The 23,682-nt window shown below is 35.5% G+C and overlaps 1 protein-coding gene across 3 annotated transcripts in view; it reads left to right on the forward strand.

The window, feature by feature from the left end:
• WASF1 (WAS protein family, member 1) overlaps positions 1 to 16,363 on the forward strand; it is an 88,457-nt gene extending 72,094 nt beyond the window's left edge. For all 3 annotated transcript variants that reach the window (XM_011970645.1, XM_011970644.1, XM_011970643.1), the window contains 7 exons: positions 2,725 to 2,859; positions 7,502 to 7,655; positions 8,971 to 9,088; positions 10,604 to 10,776; positions 12,633 to 12,812; positions 13,963 to 14,591; positions 15,505 to 16,363. In XM_011970645.1, coding sequence (XP_011826035.1) covers positions 2,725 to 2,859; positions 7,502 to 7,655; positions 8,971 to 9,088; positions 10,604 to 10,776; positions 12,633 to 12,812; positions 13,963 to 14,591; positions 15,505 to 15,662 — 1,547 coding nt within the window. In that variant the 3' untranslated portion in view covers positions 15,663 to 16,363. The remainder of the gene's footprint in view (positions 1 to 2,724; positions 2,860 to 7,501; positions 7,656 to 8,970; positions 9,089 to 10,603; positions 10,777 to 12,632; positions 12,813 to 13,962; positions 14,592 to 15,504) is intronic.
• The last annotated feature ends 7,319 nt before the right edge of the window (positions 16,364 to 23,682 follow it).

Genomic DNA, 23,682 nt, shown 5'->3' on the forward strand with positions numbered 1-23,682 from the left:
GGATTCATCTTCTTCCTGGTTTAGTCTTGGGAGGGTGTATGTGTCCAGGAATTTATCCATTTCTTCTAGATTTTCTAGTTTATTTGCATAGAGGTGTTTATAGTATTCAGCTGAGATGGCTAAGGGAGGTTCTGTATTTTACAGAGGGCCGTCGGACTGACTGGAGTGCAAACTCTCCAAGGCACATTTTTATGATGATGACAGTGTAAGAGAGAGAACAGAAGCACTCAAGGCTTAGGATCTGGACTGGCACACTCCCACTTCCTTCCACTATTTCATTATTTCCTTGACTGACACTGTTACAAACCCTGTGAGGTCATGCAAAACATTTGGACACAGTTTTCTAAAATTTTATGAATTTGTTGTCTTGGGCTTGATGGTTTTCTTGGCTTTTTCAGTAACAACTATGACATCTTTGATGATACAATCCCTCCAGACTTTCGTGATGTTCTCTGTTGGGATTCTCTTCCATAGTGTTGACAGTCTTCCATAGAATACTGTCTGTAATGAGTCTTAAATGTCCTTATGACCTCCTGACGTAGAGGCTGAATTAGAGCTGTCATGTTTGCGGGCAAGTGGACGACTTTGACACCTTCATTGTGAAACTCATGGAGTTCTGAGTGGCCAGGGATGTTGTACAGTTATCACAAAAATTTTAAAAGACAGTCCCTTAGTGGCAAGGTACTTCCTGACTTCAGGGACAAAATGTCGATGGGACCAATCCAGAAAAAGGATTCTCATTGTCCATGCTTTTTTATTGCCTTGCCTTCTTCTTTTGGCCTTCTTTTCCCTTCAAGGCTTGAGGTTAGCAGCTTTATAGATAAGGGCAGTTCTGATGATAAGCCCAACTGCATTTGCACAAAACAGTAAAGTTAGCATGTCCCTTCCTGCCTTAAATCCTGGTGTTCACTTTTTCTTACTAATAAATGTCCTCTGTGGCATTTTTTTTCTTCTCTGGAATAAGACATTCTCATCTGCATTAAAACTCTGTTCAGGCAGATATTGTTTCTACTCAATTTTTTTCTTTTTCTGTTTTGTTTTGTTTTGTTTGTTTGTTTCTTTGTTTTGAGAGAAAGAGAGAGAAGGTCTCACTTTGTCACCCAGGCTGGGCTGGAGTACAGTGGCATGATCACAACTCACAGTAGCCTTGACCTCCCAGGCTCAAGTGATCCTCCTGCCTCACCTCCCCAAGTAGCTGGTACTACAGGCACATACCATCGTGCCCCGCTAATTTCTGTATTTTTGGTTGATATGGGGTTTCACCATGTTGTTCAGGCTGGTCTCAAACTCCTGAGCTCAAGCAATCTGCCCACCTCAGCCTTTCAGAGTTCTGGGATTGCAGACAGTCATGCCTGGCCAATTATTATTATTTTTTTTTTCAAGCAGCATACATGGAAACCAATTATTTTCTTAATGGCATCTGGGAACTGATCTGCTGCCTCTTGGCTGACAAAAGCTGCACCTTCTCTTGTTGTGACATTTTTAAGGCCAAACCACTTTCTAAAAGTATCAAACCATCCTTTGCTGCCATTAAATTTTCCAGGTTTAGATCCTTTACCTTCCTTTTGCTTTAAGTTGTAGTATAAGGACTTCACTTTTTCTCAAATCATGTTAGAGTCTATGTGTAGACTTTTCTTGTAACAGCCATGCACCCACAAAAAGTGCATTTCGATACAAGATTAAAAGGTATTCACAAAAAAGTACAAGGTTTTTGTGTCTGCTGATGTAGCTGCAGCAATGGCTTCATGATTTTCCTTTTCTTTTTTTATAATTGCCCTTAAGTTTGATTCATTTATCTTGAAATACTAAGCAACCACAGCTGTAGACCTCAAGCTGTGGTTCATATCAAGCAAATCAACTTTTTCTTGTAATTTTATGACTTTCCTGTACTTGAGAGTACTTCCAGCATCACTGGTGGCACTTTGAATGAGTCTCACAATGTATTCAAAGTTTACAGTATTGCATAAAACATGGTGAAAAATATGCAAGAACCATGAGAGATTACTTCCTACTCTCATATACAATTTATGGAGAGAGAACTGCTCAAACAGCATTTTAAGTGGATACAACACTAGCGCTAACTGCAATATCAACAGAGGGTGGCTATAAAATTATTACAGTAATACAGTATTACTACACTTAAATTTATTGTTATGATTTAGTACTATTAGGTTGGCAAAAACCGCAATTACATTTGCACCAACCTAATACATCTTTACATTTCTTTATGTTTCTCTTGACTGTGAGTGGCACTGTGTATGTTTGTGTTTTGTGTGTAAATTTTGATATGTTTTAACTTTTTATAATAGATTTCTGTATATTTTGTGGTAGTAAATAAAATACACTCATATTTACATATATTTTATGCATTCATAATGTATCTTTAAAATATTTTTAAATTTTTAAATATTTTTAGGCTATGTGGTTTATCTGCAAATTTTTTCAAATTGTCTCAAATCTCTGAAATTTTCAATGTAATTATTGAAAAATATCCACATGTAAGTGGACTGGCACAGTTAAATGATTTTGTTCAAGGGTCAACTGTAATTCCAAATAAATGCCAAATTCAACAGGACACCAGTTTTAATATTACATTGTTCAATATTTATCTCTGATCACAAAGTATCTGAGGCAAATATCATGCTAGATTTCTACTGCTTGCAAAGATAAAAACTCAGTGCTCTGGATATTAAATTTTATGATATATGTTTCATTTTTGCTTAGGTAAATATGCTGAAGATATATTTGGAGAATTATTCAATGAAGCACATAGTTTTTCCTTCAGAGTCAACTCATTGCAAGAACGTGTGGACCGTTTATCTGTTAGTGTTACACAGCTTGATCCAAAGGAAGAAGAATGTAAGCTTATTAATATTGTATTTTTTTCTGTGTATATATTTTAAGTTAGATGAGATGAATGATATATTTAAGAACAATATTAATCATGAATGTATTACAGATCATACCCATGTCCTTTGGTGTACATATTGTAATAAATCAGTGAATTATCTAAAAATGCCATCGGTATGACTCTCCTGGCTTTTCTTTTCTACTGTTTTAAATCTCTTCTTTTTGTACACTAAACAGCTCCTAATTTTGGCATAAATAAGTCATTTTAACCAAATATTTTCCTCCATTCTCTTCATTCTCTTTCTCTTTTCTCCGTTATAATTTATTTGTATACTTTTGTCTTAGAAATAAAAACTATTAGAAAATTACCTGAAATCTTTAGGTTTGACTCTTCAAGAATGTAACTACTTTTTTTTTTGAGACAGAGTCTCACTCTGTCACCTAGGCTGGAGTGCAGTGGTGCGATCTCAGCTCACTGCAACCTCCACCTCCCAGGTTCAAGTGATTCTCCTTCCTCAGCATCCTGAGTAACTGGGATTACAGGTGCCTGCCCCCATGCCTGGCTAATTTTTTTATTTTTAGTAGAGATGGGGTTTTGCCATGTTGGTCAGGCTGGTCTCGAACTCCTGACCTTGTGATCTGCCTGCCTCGGCCTTCCGAAGTGTTGGGATTACAGGCGTGAGCCACCGCACCCGGGCACATAACTGCTTTTAATATGCTTTTTTATGTGCATATTGCTAAAGTCTTACTAGTTATTTAACTGAATGCAACTTCCTACTTTAAATGAACATTTCAAAAACAAATTGCCAGTATGTAGGGTGTAAACATTCTATACCAAGATATTAAATCAGGAATAATCAGGTAAGGAAGCCACCCTATAAGCTAAAATAACTGTAGAAACTTCAGTGGTAAAATCATGTTTTATGCCTTGATAGAATACGTTCAATGCCAATGTTTCCTAAATGCCTCTTTTTGTTTGTTTTACAAAAAGAAATGTAATACTAAGAACATAATTTGCACTTATCTACCACAGAGAATTGTTTAATGGAATTTCTTACACTCTCTTCAAAATATGTTTGTTGCATTAAATAATATATATACAAATTATATAATAGATATAATTTTTAGTATAAATGCAAATTATATAATAGATCTGAACTTTAACAATAAAAATACTAAAGGATGTCACTGGAAAGAACAAAAATATAATGTAATGACGGATGTCTTAGTGATGGAACCAGCTATTTTTGAAATAATCTAATGTGTAAATAAGGAGAGGTAAATACTTGGCACACTAGATTTCTACCACTTGTAAAATGTAAACTCAGAGCTCTGGATACAAGAAAAAAAGGAAATAATACTTAAAAAATAGCTTTATTAAGATATATTTCACAACCTACCTATACTTTGCAGTTCACCCATTTAAAGTTGAAGTGTACAGTTCAGTGTTTTTTAGTATATTCAAGTTATGCAACCATCACCACAATCAATTTTACAGTATTTGTATCACTTCAGAAAGAAGCCCTGTACTCATTAGCAGTCACTCTGTTTCCCCTTCAGCTCAACCCCTAGCAATCACTGATCTTTCTGTCTGTATGGATTTGCCTGTATGGATTTGTCTGTATGGATCTGTCTGTATGGATATTTCATATGAATGAATAGTACAATATGTGGTCTTTTGTGACTGACTTCTTTCGTTTAGCATAATGTTTTCAAGGTTAATTCATATAATGTGTATTTATATTTCTCTGATGGCTAATGATGTTGAACATCTTTTCATGTGCTTATAGGCCATTTGTATATCTTCTTTGGAGAAATGTCTATGTAGTTCCTTTGCCCATTTATAATTTGGATTATTTGTGTTTTTATTTTTGACTTGTTAGAATTCTGTGTATATTTTGGATCTAAATCCTTTATCAAATAATGATTTGCAAATATTTTCTCCCATTCTTTAGGTTGTCTTTCTTGGTGGTGTCCTTTGAAACATGTGCATGTATCAATACATTAATTACACCTCATGGAATTCTTGAAATAAAATCATTGTTAGTGATGAAAAAATACTTTATGGTCATGCTTTCAGATATATAATTTATAGCCAAAATTTGTTTTTTAGATAGCTCAACTATTTCTAACTTAAATATAAATTTATGCCATCAAATAATAGAGAAATACACGGGCAGTTCTCATATGTAACAGAAATAAAAGTCAACATTTAGTTTCAAAATATTGTTACATTTTAACAAATGTCTTAGAACCACCGTTAAACTTGAAAGTGAAAATACAGATAACAGTAAATAAGATGTTTGTGTTAAAAACAAATTTTAATATTTCAACAACTATACTGTCAGAATTATACATAGTTTCTTTAAAATTTTGTGGAGCAGTGGGGGAAGAATTCAGAATCTAAAAGCTGAACTACTTCATTTGAAATTGTTTTGGAGAGCTTGTATTGAAGGAGTTTTCAGTTATTTAACCTTGGTTTTTTAATTCAGTGGGAGTTCAAAAAAAATAACATCATGTGTACAGTACTAAATTGCATAGTGTGGTATCAGGTTTTTTTAACCATTTTGTAGTAACTGAAAACTATCAATTTCGAAAATATTTTTAAATGAATTTTAAACAAAGACTTGTACAATTATATTTAAGTCAATTATGTTTATAAACATTATACTGATTTATTGCTTTATAATTCTATTTTATTAATATCAGATGTTATTGTTGGCAAGTGGAAGGGGCTTCACCACAATGGTCAGTTAATAATGAGACAAGCGATAAATGGGAGGAGTTGAAGGTAGAAAAGTACAACATGCTTATTACTTTACATGTTTCTTATATCCTTTACCAAGGAAGTTTGGGGAGATTAAACACTAGGTTTCATCTTAGTTACATACTTATTGATTAATAAGTGGGGTAGGAGAGTGGCAAGAATTGATCCACTTTGACTGCAGAAAACACAAGCCACTTCTGGCAGGAGCCTGAAAACAGTGTGTGGTATTGTGGCAAAAAAATTAGCCTTAAAGGTAAACAGATCTGACTTCTGTGTTCTGGCTCTTCTGTTTATTAACTGTTTAACCTCAGGTCAGTTATATACTATTTCCTAGCCTTGGCTTTCTTGTAATATTTCAAAATGGAATAATTCATATCTTATTGAATTATAAAGATTAAATGAAATGAAAGTTAGTGAAACCATCTAGCACATATAGTATGTACTCATTAAATACTGTATCTCCAGTGCCACTTTTTAGTGACAGTGGGGAAAAACTTTTTGCTTCTCTGAATTTTATTTTAGTATTTATAAGTGTGTTACAGGTCATGCAGCAGTGGAGTTGCTAGAAATGCAGTTATGGTGCCGCCGTTGCAGAGCCAGCCTATTGCACCACCTGTGCCATTGGTCCCGTGTTCATGTTGAGTGAATTTACTTGAGAAGACGATAGGAAAATTATTTTAGGGAGAAGGATAACTTAAGAATTGTTGGCCGGACGTGGTGGCTCACACCGGTAATCCCAGCACTTTGGGAGGCCGAGGTGGGCAGATCACGAGGTCAGGAGTTCAAGACCAGCCTGGCCAACATAGTGAAACCTCATCTCTACTAAAAATTAAAAAAAAAAAAAATTAGCCGGCCGTGGTGGCAGTTGCCTGTAGTCCCAGCTACTTGGGAAGCTGAGGCAGGAGGGAGGAGGAGGAAGGAAGAGGAGGGAGGAAGAGGTTGCAGTGAGCCGAGATGGCACCACTGCACTCCAGCCTGGGTGACACAGTGAGACTCTGTCTCAAAAAAAAGAATTGTTAGGATTGTTATACTGACCTTGCTATGAGGGTATTTGTCTGTATACTTAAGGCCATATTAAATATCTAAGAAACTACTTTATTTTTTAATATCAGGAAATCACTCTAGGAGTTAAGAATGCAGCATTTTTGTATATTTGTTATTTTAACATGCTGCACAGTTCAAAATAAATGAAGTTATTTTTAAATCATCACATATGTGATGGGGCTGTGCTAGTTACTGGGAATACTAATGTATAAGATAGTCTGAGTCTTCAAGAGCTTATAGTTAGGTAGAAATCCTTATAGTACAGATAAAATATAAGTTAAAAAGAATAATATAGATCACCCAATACTTAAAAATATTTCCTTTACAGTAAAGTTTGTTTTAACTTGATAGTACACACAAAAGATTTATAGCATACGTAGTGTAGAGGTTAACAGCGTGTTTAACCCACAGTGCCACTAATAAGTAAGTAATTCCTTTTAGAGTTACTGATGTAAGCTAAAAAGAAGGAATAAAGGGAGATGGAAAAGAAGATTAATAGGAGAAGAGAACCTAAGTTGGTGGGGGCCCATGATGGCAGGTAGAAGAAAGAAAAAGGTATATTTGGTTGAAATGTAGATATGTTTCAGATGTCTTTAAGGCCTTCTGAGCCCTAGAAATCAAAGGTTAATTAAAACCTATGTGATTGGGAAATTAGGCACAGAATGATAAGGGTAAATATAATGATAGAACATTTATAATGTGGTTTCTGATTCATAAGCCACTAAGGTCACAACCTCTTGAACCGTGCTGACTTTTAGACAAATACAGTATATGAATTTGCCCTTATGTTAAATCATCTTAGTAAAATAAAATAAAATGAATTCTTGATTTTTGTTTCAGTGTCTTTGCAAGATATAACAATGAGGAAAGCTTTCCGAAGTTCTACAATTCAAGACCAGCAGCTTTTTGATCGCAAGACTTTGCCTATTCCATTACAGGAGACGTACGATGTTTGTGAACAGCCTCCACCTCTCAATATACTCACTCCTTATAGGTAGGTAGGTTAATAAATGGTAGCCCTATTATTTATCTCAGACTTCAGATTGAAATGCTAAATCCCCAAACATTCTTTATTTCATTGGGCTTCTAGCCAACACAGAGAGCCCTCTCTGTCCACCACCTTTGGAAAAACCTTTGTTTTATTCACTGGATGAATTCCTAAGATTCTGGCATACAAAAGACAAGACCTATTCAAAAGAGTTGTTTTGACAAGTTAAGAAAAGCCACTGGTAAACTTATTAATATAAAGAGATAAGGAGTCATTATTGTCCTTTTAATTTAATTTTTAACCAAATGGAAAAAGCTCAAAATTCTGTCCTTTTAACAAAATAAACATTATAATTTTTGCTTTTTTTTTTTTTTTTTTTTTTTTTTTTTGAGGCAGAGTCTCGCTCTGTCACTCAGGCTCACTGCAAGCTCCGCCTCCCGGGTTCACGCCGTTCTCCTGTGTCAGCCTACCGTGTAGCTGGGACTACAGGTGCCCATCACCAAGCCTGGCTAATTTTTTGTATTTTTAATAGAGACGGGGTTTCACTGTGTTAGCCAGGATGGTCTCCATCTGACCTCGTGATCCGCCCGCCTCGGCCTCCCAAAGTGCTGGGATTACAGGTGTGAGCCACTGCGCCCGGCCTGTTTCGTCTACTCTTGATTTGTGTGCATTAACTTCTTATATAATGAATAGGTAGTACCTTAAAATGCTTTTTACCACTTTGAATAAAATCCGGAATTATTTAACCTTTTTTTGAAGTTCTTTCATGTAGTTTGTTAAATGGGTAATTTAAGATGTATGACACATCCTGGATAAAATAGTATTTAGAGAGTTATTTGAAATTGTAAGTCAGTGTGCAGATCATTAGATATAAATGTGACTATTAGAATGACTATTACGTGATGTATTTTGGATTTAGTAAGATAAATCATAGTATTGGCAGAAACTTCAAAATTTCTCTATTCTAGATGATGTTATTGTCTTTTCAGGCTTTTATCTTTGGCAGAGCTATTTGTAATTATTGGAATTGCCCAAAGGACTTTTGAGAAAATCTGGGATTCAGCAGAAGTTAGGGATGAAAATTGCCCAGCTGTACTTTGAAGTATTAATACTAACTCAGAAAAGCATCTGGTTTTCCTCTTTTCTTTGTTTCCTCAGATTTGTGAGAAATTTTCTATTGGTGCAATATTCAATTTTATTTTGTCAATATTTTAACACGAGCTGTATTTTATTGATATAAGAGGATAAACATTTTAGTGAAATTATTTCTGTTCTGATTGCCTAAGTCTTACTAATGTGTGTTTTAATTGATACATTTCAGAGATGATGGTAAAGAAGGTCTGAAGTTTTATACCAATCCTTCATATTTCTTTGATCTATGGAAAGAAAAAATGTTGCAAGATACAGAGGATAAGAGGAAGGAAAAGAGGAAGCAGAAGGTATTACAAGAGATTAAAAAATTGAGGTTAATTTTTGTATATTTGTGTTTTGTTGCATATATTGAACTTCATTAATCTTGTATTTTGACAGTTTTATTTTATTGGGTCCATATAGTTAAATACTGAAGTCTTTATAACTCCACAGAAAGAACACAGTCTGATGGGGAGCAGATGAGCAATTAGGTTATTAGAGTATGGCATAATAAGTGCCGTAGCAGAGGTATGCATAAAGGGTTTAGATAACACAAAATAGCATCTGCTTTAGCTAGCAGCCAGGGTAAACACTTCCAACAAAGCTTATAATGAATCTTGAAGAACAGATAGGAGTTAGTTAGGTGGACCAAGGAAGAGAGGAACATTTTGGTAAGAAGGAACAACGGAATCTTGTACAGATATTGGTAACATAGATTAAGCTAATATTTTCTGGCTACAGAGCACATCCTAAACGTTTCTCTCCTAAATGTGTTGGAGAGGTTATTATATTCACATGAAATTTCTGTTATTTCTGTTGTCATTTTCCACTTTCTAATAAAATTCACTTCTCTCTGCTTTATATTTCATGTTAATGATAACTGAAAACACAGAAGGTTGAAGCAAAGTTAGATTTAGGCTGAATTATGAAGGAGGCAAGTTCTGTCTTTATCATCTCTCTGGTTCTCCTGTAACTATCTCTGCTTTCCCTAATCCCTGTATAATGCCGTTGTATTGTCTTCTTTGCTAGATGGTAACCCAGTATTCTAGCTAACATTTGCAAACTAGTGACTGGCAAGCCAGATTATGCCTGTAGGGAGTGTTTCATTTGCCAAACACAGAGGTTTTTAAATTTTGGAACTAGAGTGCCTGAGATGGACATATCTGTCTAGCTCACCACATGCCCCATCTTACACCCGACTGACTTCATTCATGTATGTTATCCGCTTGGCCGCTTTGGGCATTTGAATTTGTTACACTTACTCTAGCCCTTTCTATACTTTCTCCCCCAGTTTTGAATCACTTTTTGTTTTATTGTTTAAAGACAATGTTTTCTGTTGAGTGATATAGTTATTATGGGTTAATTAGATAATTGAATTTTTTTCTAATGTGTTGGCTAACTAATCAGTTACTTCCCAGATAACATAACCTTAGTAAATTTTTACATTTTGATTAGAGGTAGGCAGTGCCATTAATGGTAGAAATTTCAAACTAATGCCTGTGGAGCAAGGGTTCATGAATCTTTTTTCATGTGAAAGACTTTCTGACCTCAAATCGTTTTCTTTAGGCGTACTATTTTGTGTCTGGCGCCATCAGGTCGAATTAGGGGTTAAACAAAACACGGCAGGAAACTGGGACTATAGCACACTGGCTAAGATTTAACTCGGAATGTACAAGTGAACCATTTCTGTGTTACTTTTACTATATTACGATGACATTGTCTTTTTTAGTGTTGATGTTAGAATGTTATTTTGATTGTTATAACCTCTTTTTAAAAAAATTAGCACTTAAGCATTTGACTTTGTTTCAATACATCTGTTATAGCAGAAAAATCTAGATCGTCCTCATGAACCAGAAAAAGTGCCAAGAGCACCTCATGACAGGCGGCGAGAATGGCAGAAGCTGGCCCAAGGTCCAGAGCTGGCTGAAGATGATGCTAATCTCTTACATAAGCATATTGAAGTTGCTAATGGTCCAGCCTCTCATTTTGAAACAAGGTTTCTTTACTTTTGTTTTTGTTTTTTTAAAAAAATGATAAAACATTGGCTTTATTTGTAATATCTGTACTTCTAAGTCTTGAGTCCTAAACTGTTGAACAGGCAGACCCTGTTATAAATATAGAGATTACTTCAAAATCCCGACCACTGTGGGCCTACTAAAGTCAGGCCTTGAGCAGGTCATTTTCATACCTGGACTTTAGTTTTGTCATCTGTAGAAAGAGGTGGTTGGAGTGGCTGATCTTCAGGGTTGTTTTAGCTTTAGTGTGAAATCTCAATAGTCTCTCAATATTTCGGGCACAGTCTGCTAGAATTTTGTAATAGAAGTGTAGGGTCTGGGATTTTTTTGAAATACTATTGATTTATTGCATATAAAATAGGAGTGAAGAAGGGGTTCTGTTTTGTTCCTTTTGCTTTCCCCTGACTTCCTTTCTTTGCCACATCACCTACCTCAGATACATTAGGACTTTCAAACAAAAGTATTCATCCTTTTTGTAGAAAAGAATAGGTCTTTTTCCTTTCTCTGTGGCCAGGGGCCCTAACTAAGTAACATACTACCAGCAAACACATTAAACTGGCATCTCTCTATGAAGACATTTACTTGGGTATAGTCATGTTAGTTTGTTTGTTTTGAGACAGAATCTCGCTCTATCACCCAGGCTGGAGTGCAGTGGTGTGATCTCGGCTCACTGCAACCTCTAACTCCTGGGTTCAAATGATTCTCCTACCTCAGCCTCCCAAGTAGCTGGAATTACAGGCACACGCTACCACGCCCAGCTAATTTTTGTATTTTTAGTAGAGATGGGGTCTCACCATGTTGGCCAGGCTGGTCTTGAACTCATGACCTCAAGTGATCTGCCTGTTTTGGCCTCCCAAAGTGCTGGGATTGCATGCGTGAGCCACTGTGCCCAGCCTACTCATATGATTTTTTAATGGAGAAGAGCTTAAGGTTTTCTTTTAAGTAATATACATATAAATTATTGGGCCATAAGTGTGCAACATCTTGACCTATTTTAGGAGAAATGTACATCTGAGAGATACTATTTATCTGTATTACTGAAAGAATTGACATTAAAAAATTATAGACACATTTATTTCTACTACAGTTGAGTAATTAAGGTACTTATCTGGCTCACTAAATACAGTAATTTCTGACTTGCTGTGTGCACATCTGTTAAATCCAACTTTGTCCCCAGAATGTACTAGTAAATATTTATAAATCTTAACATGTTCAAGGTATCTGAAATTTTGCTTACATCTAAGTCACATGTTGCTATGTTACTCAGCTGTTTTCTGAGTACCCTTGCAGTTTAAAATAGCAGAAGGACAGAAACAATATAGCTAGCCACCTCTGTGCTGTTAGTATCAGGGAGGCCTTTCTCTCTGGTGCAAGACTTTTAGAAGTCATTTGAGAGCACACCGAGATATACTAATAGTAGAAAACTCATTTTCCTATTCTACCTTTCTGTCATTGGCATCTTCTTGTAAAGAAAAAAACTGAAATAGAGGCAGATAGCTTTCCACACAATTTGCTAAAAGTTAATTGTTTTCTTGTTTATTAGATTACGTATCTAATGCTTTTCATCCTGTGAGTTGAATTAGTATTCTGTTATAAAATAATAAAATAACTGATGGTCATCATAGTAGATCTCTAAATCAACAAGTAAGGGTTACATTGTGAGCAGCATTCTTTGTTTTAAAAGCAGGATTAATGTAATACTTTTCTGAAAGTTTCTTAAAAATAGTTAAAATGTTGGCATTGAAAGGATAAACTTTAAATATTTAATATCTCATGTAGAACACTTTTCCTCCCAATAATTCAAGAAAAATTCACTGATACTGTATATTTCTTTTAGACCTCAGACATACGTGGATCATATGGATGGATCGTACTCACTTTCTGCCTTGCCATTTAGTCAGATGAGTGAGCTTCTGACTAGAGCTGAGGAAAGGGTATTAGTCAGACCACATGAACCACCTCCGCCTCCACCAATGCATGGAGCAGGAGATGCGAAACCGATACCCACCTGTATCAGGTATGTTGGAACAAGCATATGATGTTTTATCTTAGGAGTCAGTAACTTTTTCTTTCAAGGATGAGATAGTAAGTATTTTTGGCTTTCAGGGCTTACAGTTTTTGTCACAAGTACTCAATTCTGCCATTGTTGCATGAAAGCCACCATAGACATAAACAAATGTGTCTGCATTTAAATAAACTCTGTTTATAAAAACAGGGAGCAGGTCTGATTTGGTCTATGGGGCATTATTTGTAATCTTCTGGTTAGAGCTGACACACTCTCCTAGGAAAATTTAGCTAATAAGAATTTAAAGACTAAAGCCTGTTTCATTTTATTATAGTGTTGTTATTAAGCATATCATGTGCAGTGTATTAAGAAAAAATAAGGATTTTTTGGAATGTGGGTAACAGTCTAAGAAATGGGAACCAAAGATGTGATTATTAATACTAATTTGGTATTAAGGAAAATACTTAAAGAATTTCAGAGAGGATTGGCAGTTGCTCATAATAATCTTTCTGTAAAGCTATTTTGAAGTTTAATCTTGTCAGTTATTATCCAAATGATAAATTTCTAATAGAGAAATATTAGGGAAATTTTCTAATAGAGATATAGAGATCAGCTTTACAATTTTCAGTTAAAAATCCAATTTTCTATCACTGACTCATTTGATGTTCCATCCTCAGGAAAAGAGAGAGCTGTGAATTTCTTTCTGTGGTTTGTAATTAGCTGTCATTGATGTAACTGAAATAGCATATGATGAGACTTAATAGTTTCAGTATAAATACAACATTATATTGGCCACAAGTACTGCTACAAAATTGCATTATGATCAATGTTGAGTCATTACAGAGACTCCTGTCAGTATAGAATTGAGCATTTTATTTATCAAAGTGAGCCTAAAATGTCTGAGTGGATGCAAAAGTTGCATGAAAGAATGAGACTATTTAGACTATTACAAACCAAAGCACCACTCATTAACTTTTTTTGTTGATGTGCTTTTAGTTCTTTTTTTCCCTAAATACTGTTGAAGATGTTAAATTTCTATAGGAGCATGTTAATGGATCTATTTTGATATAATTACTGATAGTCATTTATAGTTTGTGTGGTTAGATTTTCTCTTTAGGCTTTTCTCTTTTAATAACTTGCTAGAATCTCTTTGTCATTTCAGTTCTGCTACAGGTTTGATAGAAAATCGCCCTCAGTCACCGGCTACAGGCAGAACACCTGTGTTTGTGAGCCCCACTCCCCCACCTCCTCCACCACCTCTTCCATCTGCCTTGTCAACTTCCTCATTAAGAGCTTCAATGACTTCAACTCCTCCCCCTCCAGTGCCTCCCCCACCTCCACCTCCAACCACTGCTTTGCAAGCTCCAGCAGTACCACCACCTCCAGCTCCTCTTCAGATTGCCCCTGGAGTTCTTCACCCAGCTCCTCCTCCAATTGCACCTCCTCTAGTACAGCCCTCTCCACCAGTAGCTAGAGCTGCCCCAGTATGTGAAACTGTACCAGTTCATCCACTCCCACAAGGTGAAGTTCAGGGGCTGCCTCCACCCCCACCACCGCCTCCTCTGCCTCCACCTGGCATTCGACCATCATCACCTGTCACAGTTACAGCTCTTGCTCATCCTCCCTCTGGGCTACATCCAACTCCATCTACTGCCCCAGGTCCCCATGTTCCATTAATGCCTCCATCTCCTCCATCACAAGTTATACCTGCTTCTGAGCCAAAGCGCCATCCATCAACCCTACCTGTAATCAGTGATGCCAGGAGTGTGCTACTGGAAGCAATACGAAAAGGTAATTTTCTCAGCTCCATGAAAAGCATTGCTATAGTAGCATTGGAAACTTTCTAAATATTTAAGACAAAAATGTGTTCCTTATTTATAAAATTTTAGGTGATCATGTTGTGTACAAATGGCCTTTAGAAAGTAAAGCTATATCCAACTTATATTTAAAATCATTTTCCAGAAAATAGATCACATTTGATCATTTTATTTTCATGCTTTGTAGGTATCCTTAAAATGTTTATTGAGTGAATGAGAAATTTAATATATCAGACTTGTGTTATAGAACATTTAATTAAAACCCTTTATGTTATGCTTAATGTGTATATTAACTCCTTTAAAAATAGTATTTTCTTCAATGTTAAGGCTGTTCATTTCGGGTATCCATGACACTTACTCTACCAGATGCCTTTAAAGGAGTGAGGTTCCTCCCTTAGTAACAAAGGAAAGACTTCTCATATTCATTCATTTATTGTCATTATTTCCTAAGCAATGACTGTAGGCCAGGCACTGAGCATATAAAATGAATAATAGTGCCTTTCCCTCAAGTACAATGGATAATGAAGCCACAGAAAATATATTCAACAATGTTTAATTTATTTGACCATTGGGATGATAGAAGAAATGTACCACCTCATTAATTTTTTAGGGGGTGGTAAGCAGGGAGGTATAGTAGACCATGATGGATAAATAAACTCTAGATACCTACTGGGATACCTGGTAAGTTTTACCAACTAATAACACAGATAACATAAAGATTTAATGCCTCTCTCAGTATGATTTCTTCACATTCTTTTCTGATCTTTCTATTTTTCCTATTAGTATTTCTCATGTGTATTTGATTTTATTCTAGAAATGTTAATAATATCAAGTATTTAGCATTTAGTATTTTGATTTAAATGAATGGTTTGGATTCACTATATCAGGTATTCAACTACGCAAAGTAGAAGAGCAGCGTGAACAGGAAGCTAAACATGAACGCATTGAAAATGATGTTGCCACCATCCTGTCTCGCCGTATTGCTGTTGAATATAGTGATTCGGAAGATGATTCAGAATTTGATGAAGTAGATTGGTTGGAGTAAGAAAAATGCATTGATAAATATTACAAAACTGAATGCAAATGTCCTTTGTGGTGCTTGTTCCTTGAAAATGTTGGTCATTCTAGTGTTTTGCTTTCTTTTCCTTATAATAAATGACCCTTTTCCTCCATAACTTTTGATTTCTAAGGAAAATATTAGCATACATTTCAAACTAAATGTTTTACAGTGGCTTATCTTTTTCTTCCCCCTGAAAAGACTAATTTGGTCAAATAAACCACTAAGTATTAAGCATGGACAGCTGTTGTTAGAGTAGCAGATTCAGTTTTTTGATATATCTTAATTGTGTACTTTGTGAATTTTAATTTAAAGAAAGCAACTGAATTGAAATCTTGAGGGCAGCTGTATCTATTAATGAGCCTTATTCCATTTCCTGATGTTTTAAAAGAAGAAACACTGCCTTGATTATATGAATACACTCAGAAAGTACATTTAGCTTGTAGTGTTGAATTCTCTTAAAGGAATGCTTGAATTTTTTCATTATTGTTTTATTGTTTTTATATACTTGCCTTATTTGAATGTTTAGCAGTATCCCCTTCCCACTTACATATTGTGTGATATGATTTTGCTTGCCTATAGGAGTTAAAAACTTTTCCATGTGAAATACTCTGACTTAAACATACATGTAACTTACATAACTGTTAAGAATAACAGTCTGATTTAATAAATGGTTCATTTTAAAAGTTCATTAGTGTTTCTGTTTGAATAAAATGATTTATCATAATTTATCAAATACTGTATGGTAGGCTTTAAATAGTGAATGAAAATTTAAAAAACACTTAAGCTACATAATTTCCTCTTAATTGCACAGCCTCATATTGTCTACTGTGTAAGGTAGCTTTTATGTCATTTTCCTCCTAAGTTCATAAACTCTATATTTCTCAACTGTTTGTGGTTTTAAATTAAAACCTCAACTTGTCATCTAATTTCAGCAAACCTTAATTTCAGTTTAACAGTGTTCTTGAAATTACGTTTTGCAGCCAGGCATGGTGGCTCACACCTGTAATCCTAACATTTTCGGAGGCTGAGGCTGGTGGATCACTTGAGCCTGGGAGTTTGAGACCAGCCTGGGCAACATGGCGAGAACCCCGTCTCTACAAAAGTATACAAAAATTAGCTGGGCATGGTGGGGTGTGCCTGTAGCCCCAGCTACTTGGGAGGCTGGGGTGGGAGGATCACTTGAGGCTGGGGAGGTTGAGGCTGCAGTGAGCTGAGATCATGCCACTGTATTCCAGCCTAGGCAGAGTGAGACCCTGTCTGGAAAAAAAAAAAAAAAGAAAAATTGTATTTTGCAATGATAAAATGAGTTAATGTTTGCACAACTTAGATTTAGGGGTGGAGGGGAAGCACCATTAATATCAGATTACTTCATTTAAGGAAACAACTCAATGAAGTTTGGGTAAATTGATTGTAGAAGTGACTGCGGTCTTCAGCCTTGCCTATATCTACTCGTTTTGCAGTACAATTTCCAGTTCTTCCCATCAAGAGGTGAGTTCTGTTCCCACGCCCTTGAATCTGAGTGTCTCTGAAACTTGCTTTGGCTAATAATAGCATGTAGCAAAAGTGACGATTGTGCCAGTTCTAAGCCTGGGTCTCAAGAAACCTTGCAAGTTTTAGCCTTCTCTCCTTCCATCTCCCTACCTCCCTCTCTCAAACCTCTGCCATGAGAATAATCCCAAACTAGCCTGGCTGAAGATCAGAAACCTCATGGAGGAGAGGTATCTCAGGTGAGACCATCTTAGATCAGCCAAGCCCAAACTCGCTTGCTGGTGGTAGACAGATAAGCAAGCCTGGACAAGGTTAGCCTAGACTAGCCCAGCCCAGCCCACTGATTCAAAATTCATGAGCAAAAATAAATGCTTATTGTCTTACACCTAAGTTTTGAGCTGCCAGCATTATTGTGGCAATAGATGGTTGATGTGCGAGGTCACTTTGTAACTTGATAATTTGGAGGAGGCTGTCTAGGCAGATAACTAATGACCTGTAATCTTTATAGAATAGGAATAATGAACCAAATTCTATTGTGGCAATTCTGTTTGGACATTAAAAAAACATTTTCTGATAGCTTTAATAAAATACTTGATTTGCTCTTTTGGGTAGCCTAGAAAGAACAAGAGATTAGAGAGCCATTTGAAGTTCCTTTCCAACGTCATGAAAATGTATATTGTCAAATTTAACTCAAGAAAATATGTCACAGTTTAAAGTCTGTCTAAGTGCTCTTACAGTCAAAAGGAGGCAACTAGTATGTATATTTTATAAAACTCAAATATATATATATATATATTTGGGGCGAGATAACCAAAACCTAATAGTACTGGTTTTGAAGCAGCTAAGGATGTTACAAAAGGAAATTGGTGAAGATTTCTTAATAGAAGCAGACATGTTAATCAGTAAAGCCCTACAATATATATGCTCAGTAGTCTATGATAGACTTTTTTCGTTTTTCAGAACATTTTTGGAAGATGAAAAAGTGCCTGCAGACTAAAGAAGCCAGATATGTAGTGTCCATTTTAAAATCAAAATAATCTTTTAATCTAGATATTTAGCTTAACTTGCTGAGGGAATTTTGGAACAGAACATTCAGTGGCCAATTTTCATACCCTAAGAAGAATGAAAGTTACTGGGTAATAACTACCTTCTTGTTGAGTTGGTGTACTACTCAACAGGGTCATGCACAAGCATAGAATCAGGAAAAAAAAAAATGCATTGTGTACCACAGGGGAAACAATTGGCTTCGCTTGTTTTGGTTGATGTCACCTATTTACCTCTATTATCAAATCCAATGAATGCTTTTTAATCCTTAATTCACATATTCTGTGTTTATTCTACTTCCTTGAAGCTTTCAATCTGTTGGGCCTTTGTTTTGCTGATCCTTCTTCTCCTTCCCAGGAGGAGACAGAAGGAGGAGAGGGAAATACCTAGCAGCAGTGGTGTTTGGGATGAAATGCAGTCATTATGGAGGAAAAGGGAGTTATTCTATATCTTTTCCTAATGAAGGAATAGTCATAAGCTTCAGATTTATAAGGCATTTTAAGCCATCACCACTGCTTTTATGACTTACAATCAATCTGGGCAGATGAGATGACTTCCAAAGCATTTTCGTTTTGTAAATATTTACTGAAAGATAATAATAAGGTTCATTTAGGTTGTTTTCTATAAATCATGAAACATCTTCCTCTATTTTTACTTTTAGAAAGCTCTGCCCTTTAACAACCATCTCACATCTGTATTTTCATGAAGTCTTCTCTAATTACAACTGGAGCTCATATTCCTTTTGAATTTCTTTTTTGTTTTTTTAAAGACAGAGTCTCACTCTGAGCTGGAGTGACAGTGGGCTCAGAGTCTCACCCAGGCTGGAGTGCAGTGGCATGATCTTGGTTCACTGCAGGCTCCGCCTCCTGGGTTCAAGTTCCTTTTGAATTCCTGTAATTCTTTTATTATAAGCTTTTTTCAAGTGATACTCATACCATTTTGCATCACAGTTATTTCCTATTTGAGCTTGCCAAATAGATTACTTGCACAACAGCAAGGGTGTTGTCTTAAATACACAACTCACAATATCTCTTTGCATAAAGAGGTTCAGAAATACGTTCTTTTTTATTTGGTCCACTAGGCCTCTTAAAATTATTTCTTCCTAGGCACTGCTCCTGTTTAAAATTTCTTTCTCCACTAATCTCAGTAACATAGTTGATGTAAAACTAATTCTAATTTCATCAGAACTTTATATGTGTGTATTTTAATAAATGAAAAGTATAGGAATGATTCTTCTAACCAAAATGTGAAATGTATTAGTGTTTCTGAAGTCATTTCTTAAAACAGCAAAATTGATCATGTGTTTTAATTTCATGGGAATTCTCATGAATTACTTTGAAAACACAGCTTTAACTTTGTCCTTAGTAAACATAACACTGCTGTTTATTTTTTCATTTTCACTGCACTACGTATATCTTAACCCCAGCTTTTTTTTTAAACCACTTTTCCAAACTGAAGCAAATCTAAAATAAATTTAAAGCTCCTAAATAGTTCAAAAATTCCTTTTAGAATACTTTATTTCTGTAATATCTACTCAGTAAAAAAGTACAAATAAACCAATGCAAGATATTAATCATGCAGTATCAGGATTTAAAGGATGGCTTTGCTGTGTTGAACTAATGAAATGGAATAAATATCAAATTATGGTTATTTCTAAGTTGTGCCATATCGCTTATAATTAATTAAAATAATCTTACTGAAGCCAAACAGAATGCATAGGACCCTTGGAATACAAATAAGTTTTTTCCTCCCTTGATTCACTGCTGTACTAAGAGCAAATTTATGTCCTCCATGATTTGGCCCTAGAATGCATCAGTAATCTCTGTTGCTTTTCAAGCTGACAACCAGGCTCTGAATAAAGAATGAATACCAGCCTTGAATGAACATTTCAGGCACTTTTTTTTAGAAGGCTAGTCATCAATACCTTTTCTCATTATTGTAAGGCCAGCTGCTCTGGTTTTCCTTTAGAAAAAAAAAACATAACTGCATGTATTGAAGTCATCTGTCTCAAAATATTTATAGTTTCTTTTTTGTATATTTGTTTAGTGGTAATGATTTTGAATATTTTATAGTATCTATATAAATGCAATCCTTGTGTATATGTATGTGTTATAGTCAAAGACTTTTTGATAAATTTCTTATTTATCCTGCCTTTAAGCTAGCTTTTTCAATACCACTCTTTTGACACCAATGTCTCCAGGAGTATTAAAATTCCCTATCTTCCTTTCTGGCCTGGAAACAATATAAAAGACACAAAAGCCATTAAGTCACAGTATGTTTTCCATTGTAACAGCTTCTAATATTACTTGAAGTATCCATTTCATTCTTACCTATGAAAACCATGAAATGTTATGCTTCTAACTTTAATGAAAATCTATAGGGATTGTGTATACCATTCCAGATAAAGGAGCACATCTCCTATTATTAATGGTTTATTTAATATTTTTATTATATATTGTATATCTTTTCATTTATTCAGCAGCATTTTTTGATGCCTGCAGAGTTTTGAGACTGCTGGATATTGGGGCCACAACAGTGAGTAGACAGAGCCCTACTTTCGGAGTATACAGATAAATTAACAAAGAGCAATGAATATTGTCAAGGAAGCCCACAGTAAGGAGAACAGTCCTAGTCTAGGAAGTCAGGAAAGGCCTCTAAAAGGAAATGACACTGAAGGTTTGCGATGAACCTAGACAGATAAATGTTGAAGTGAGTGTGGAGTCTCCCAGGCAAAGGAAACAGATGCGTGTAAATGTATGCAAATGCTTGGTGCAGAGCATATAAGCAATGCAATAGCTGGAAATACATTAGAAAGATAAGCAGGAGCAAATCATAAGAGGATCTTAGGAAACATAGTAAGGAGTTTGCATTTTATTCCATGGGCAATAAAACTGAAGAAGTGAGTTACCAGTACAGCATTTTGGAAAGATAGCTGATGGCTACAAAGTGGTAAATGGATTAGGGAGAAGTCAGCTTGGAGGTCAAGAGACCACTCAGGCTGTTAGAATGGGTGGACAGAAGATAGTTATGGTGGTGGCAGAGGACAGAAATAATGAGATTTAAGAGACGTTTAGGATGTGGGATATACGAGGCTTGGTAATTGGAGAGGAAGGATTCAAGGATGACTTCCAGGGCTGACTTACTGTTGGGTGGAACATTAGAGGAGGAACAGGTTTGGGAGAATGGATGATGAAGTTTGGGACATAAGGCAGGGAGAAGATCACTGACGTGGATGGGGGAGGAATTTTATATTTGTGGAAGGAAATCTCATATGCAGGAAGGAGAAAAGTATGCTGTAAGTTAAATTGAAGATCTGATGCCAAAAAATTGGGATTTATTTTTTCTTTGAGGCAGATGACAACATGGCTTAGGATGATTGGGGAATAAGAGGAGTGTAAACAATGTTAAGAAAAGTAGAGATGGCTTAACAATAGTCATTGTGAAAAACGGGAAAACTTTCCAAGGAAGTAGGAAATTACCACAATATTGAAGCCATTGTTAAGGTTGCTGACAATGAATCAATAGTGGATCCAATTTACTATGTGTGTTTTTTTTCAGCAGTCTAAAGACAATTGCCAGAAACAGTTGCATTTGTACAGAGTTTGGGGTTTGAGTGGGGTGGAAGGACTATCTCTTAGGAAGATTGACCAATCTCCTTAATATCTGAATCCCACAATTAAACTCCCATGTAGAAATTCTTCACATGTAATTTGCTGTAATGCGAGTCCGATCTTTTCTTATGAAGTCCATTCACAGGCTCTCCTGCATTGTCAAATCATGCAGATGAATCTTCCTATCTTAAGACTTTTCATTCCACTCCCCTAGACTCATCATCATCTTGGTTTTCTTTCTGCTTAGGTATAGTATGCAGTCCCCCCTTTTTTTCCTGTTAACACCTACACAATTTCTGTCTTATTCCCATTTTAACATGCCCAGCTATCCTTTATACTGCTATCTTTAAAATCTAAAAATCTTACTTCTAAGGATTCTGTCGGAGATAATTCTGCCTTGAAAGTTATGTAATTTGAAACAAGCAGCAAAGGCATTTGACATTTTGTCTATCCCTTTCATGTCTGAGTTATCTCATCTGCCTGATTTACTCTGTGGGCAGGAATCCTTTCTCCTTTGAAGAAATTTCCTTCCACTCAAAAAATAAATAATTATGCTCGATTCTATTACGGTTTTTAGAGCATATTAAAAGTAGGCCGTATTTTTAGGTTTGATTTTTGGTTTGGTTAACTTTCTACAACTCTTTGGCAATAAACTTTTTACCCTTAGCCAGCCATCTCAGAAATGTCTGGCGTAGGGTCTCAGCAAAAGAATGTGGATAATTCAATGTAAACTACATATCATTAAGAAAATAACTCAAAAGAGAAGGGCCTACTAACCAAATACCAGGCTTTTCATCTTGATTTCAAAAATTGATTCATTCCTTTTGCTTGGTGGTTTAATCTTTGTATTATGAAGCATGCATACAGAAAAGTACATAAAATTTTTAACTCAGTCATCTATTATTACAGTGTAACCACCATCCAGGTCAAGAAATAGAATATTGCCATCACTCCAGAAGTGCCTCTTGTGCACCCTCCTAATCACCACCCCTTTCCTAACTCCAATGCTAAGGATAGCCGCTATCCTGATTGATGGTAATCACTTCTTCTGTTTAGACGTTTGCCGTCTCAGCATGTGTTTCTGAATACTGTAGTTCAATTTGCCTCTATTTTGGACTTTAATTAAAGTGAATCTTTAGGTACGTGCTTTTTATTGTCTGATTTCTCTTAAAATTTTGTGAAATTTAACCATGTTGTTACATGTGACTATTTTGTTCATTTTCATTGTTTTATAGTAGTCCGTGGTATAAACATACCACAATTTACCCATTCTACTGTTGATGAATATTTTAGTATACAATTTAGGGCTTCTTAGAAATAATATTGCTGTGAATGTTTTTGCATGTGTTTCTTGTTCATTTGCAGGGATTTCTGTTAAGTGTATACCTAGAGGTGGAATTACTAGATCATAGAATAAGCATATTTTCAGCTTTAAGTGGATAATGCCAAAAATGTTTTCCAAAAACGTTGTACAAATTTATACTCCACCAGCATTCTGAGAATTCCTGTTCCATATCCTTGTCACCCTCTGGTATTATTCTGTTTCATTTTAGGCATTCTAGTGTGCAATATCTTAGTGTGACTTAAATTTTCATTTTTCTGATTACTAGTAAGGTTGAACATCTTTTTATGTGCTTATTGCCATATCTTCTCCCTCTCTGTGGCTTATTTCTTATTTTAATTTTCTTTGAAATTACTAATTTAATATAATCCATATTATCCAATCTTTTTTATGGTTAGTCCTTTTTATGTCCTGTTTAAGAATTACATTTTTATTCCAAAGTTATATGTTTCTCCTATATAGTCTTCTGGAGACTTTGTTGTTTTACCTTTCACATTTACATCTATAGTCCGTCTGGAAT

This window comes from Mandrillus leucophaeus, unplaced genomic scaffold (genome assembly GCF_000951045.1).
Source record: "Mandrillus leucophaeus isolate KB7577 unplaced genomic scaffold, Mleu.le_1.0 Scaffold96, whole genome shotgun sequence".
Classification (NCBI taxonomy): Eukaryota; Metazoa; Chordata; class Mammalia; order Primates; family Cercopithecidae; genus Mandrillus; species Mandrillus leucophaeus.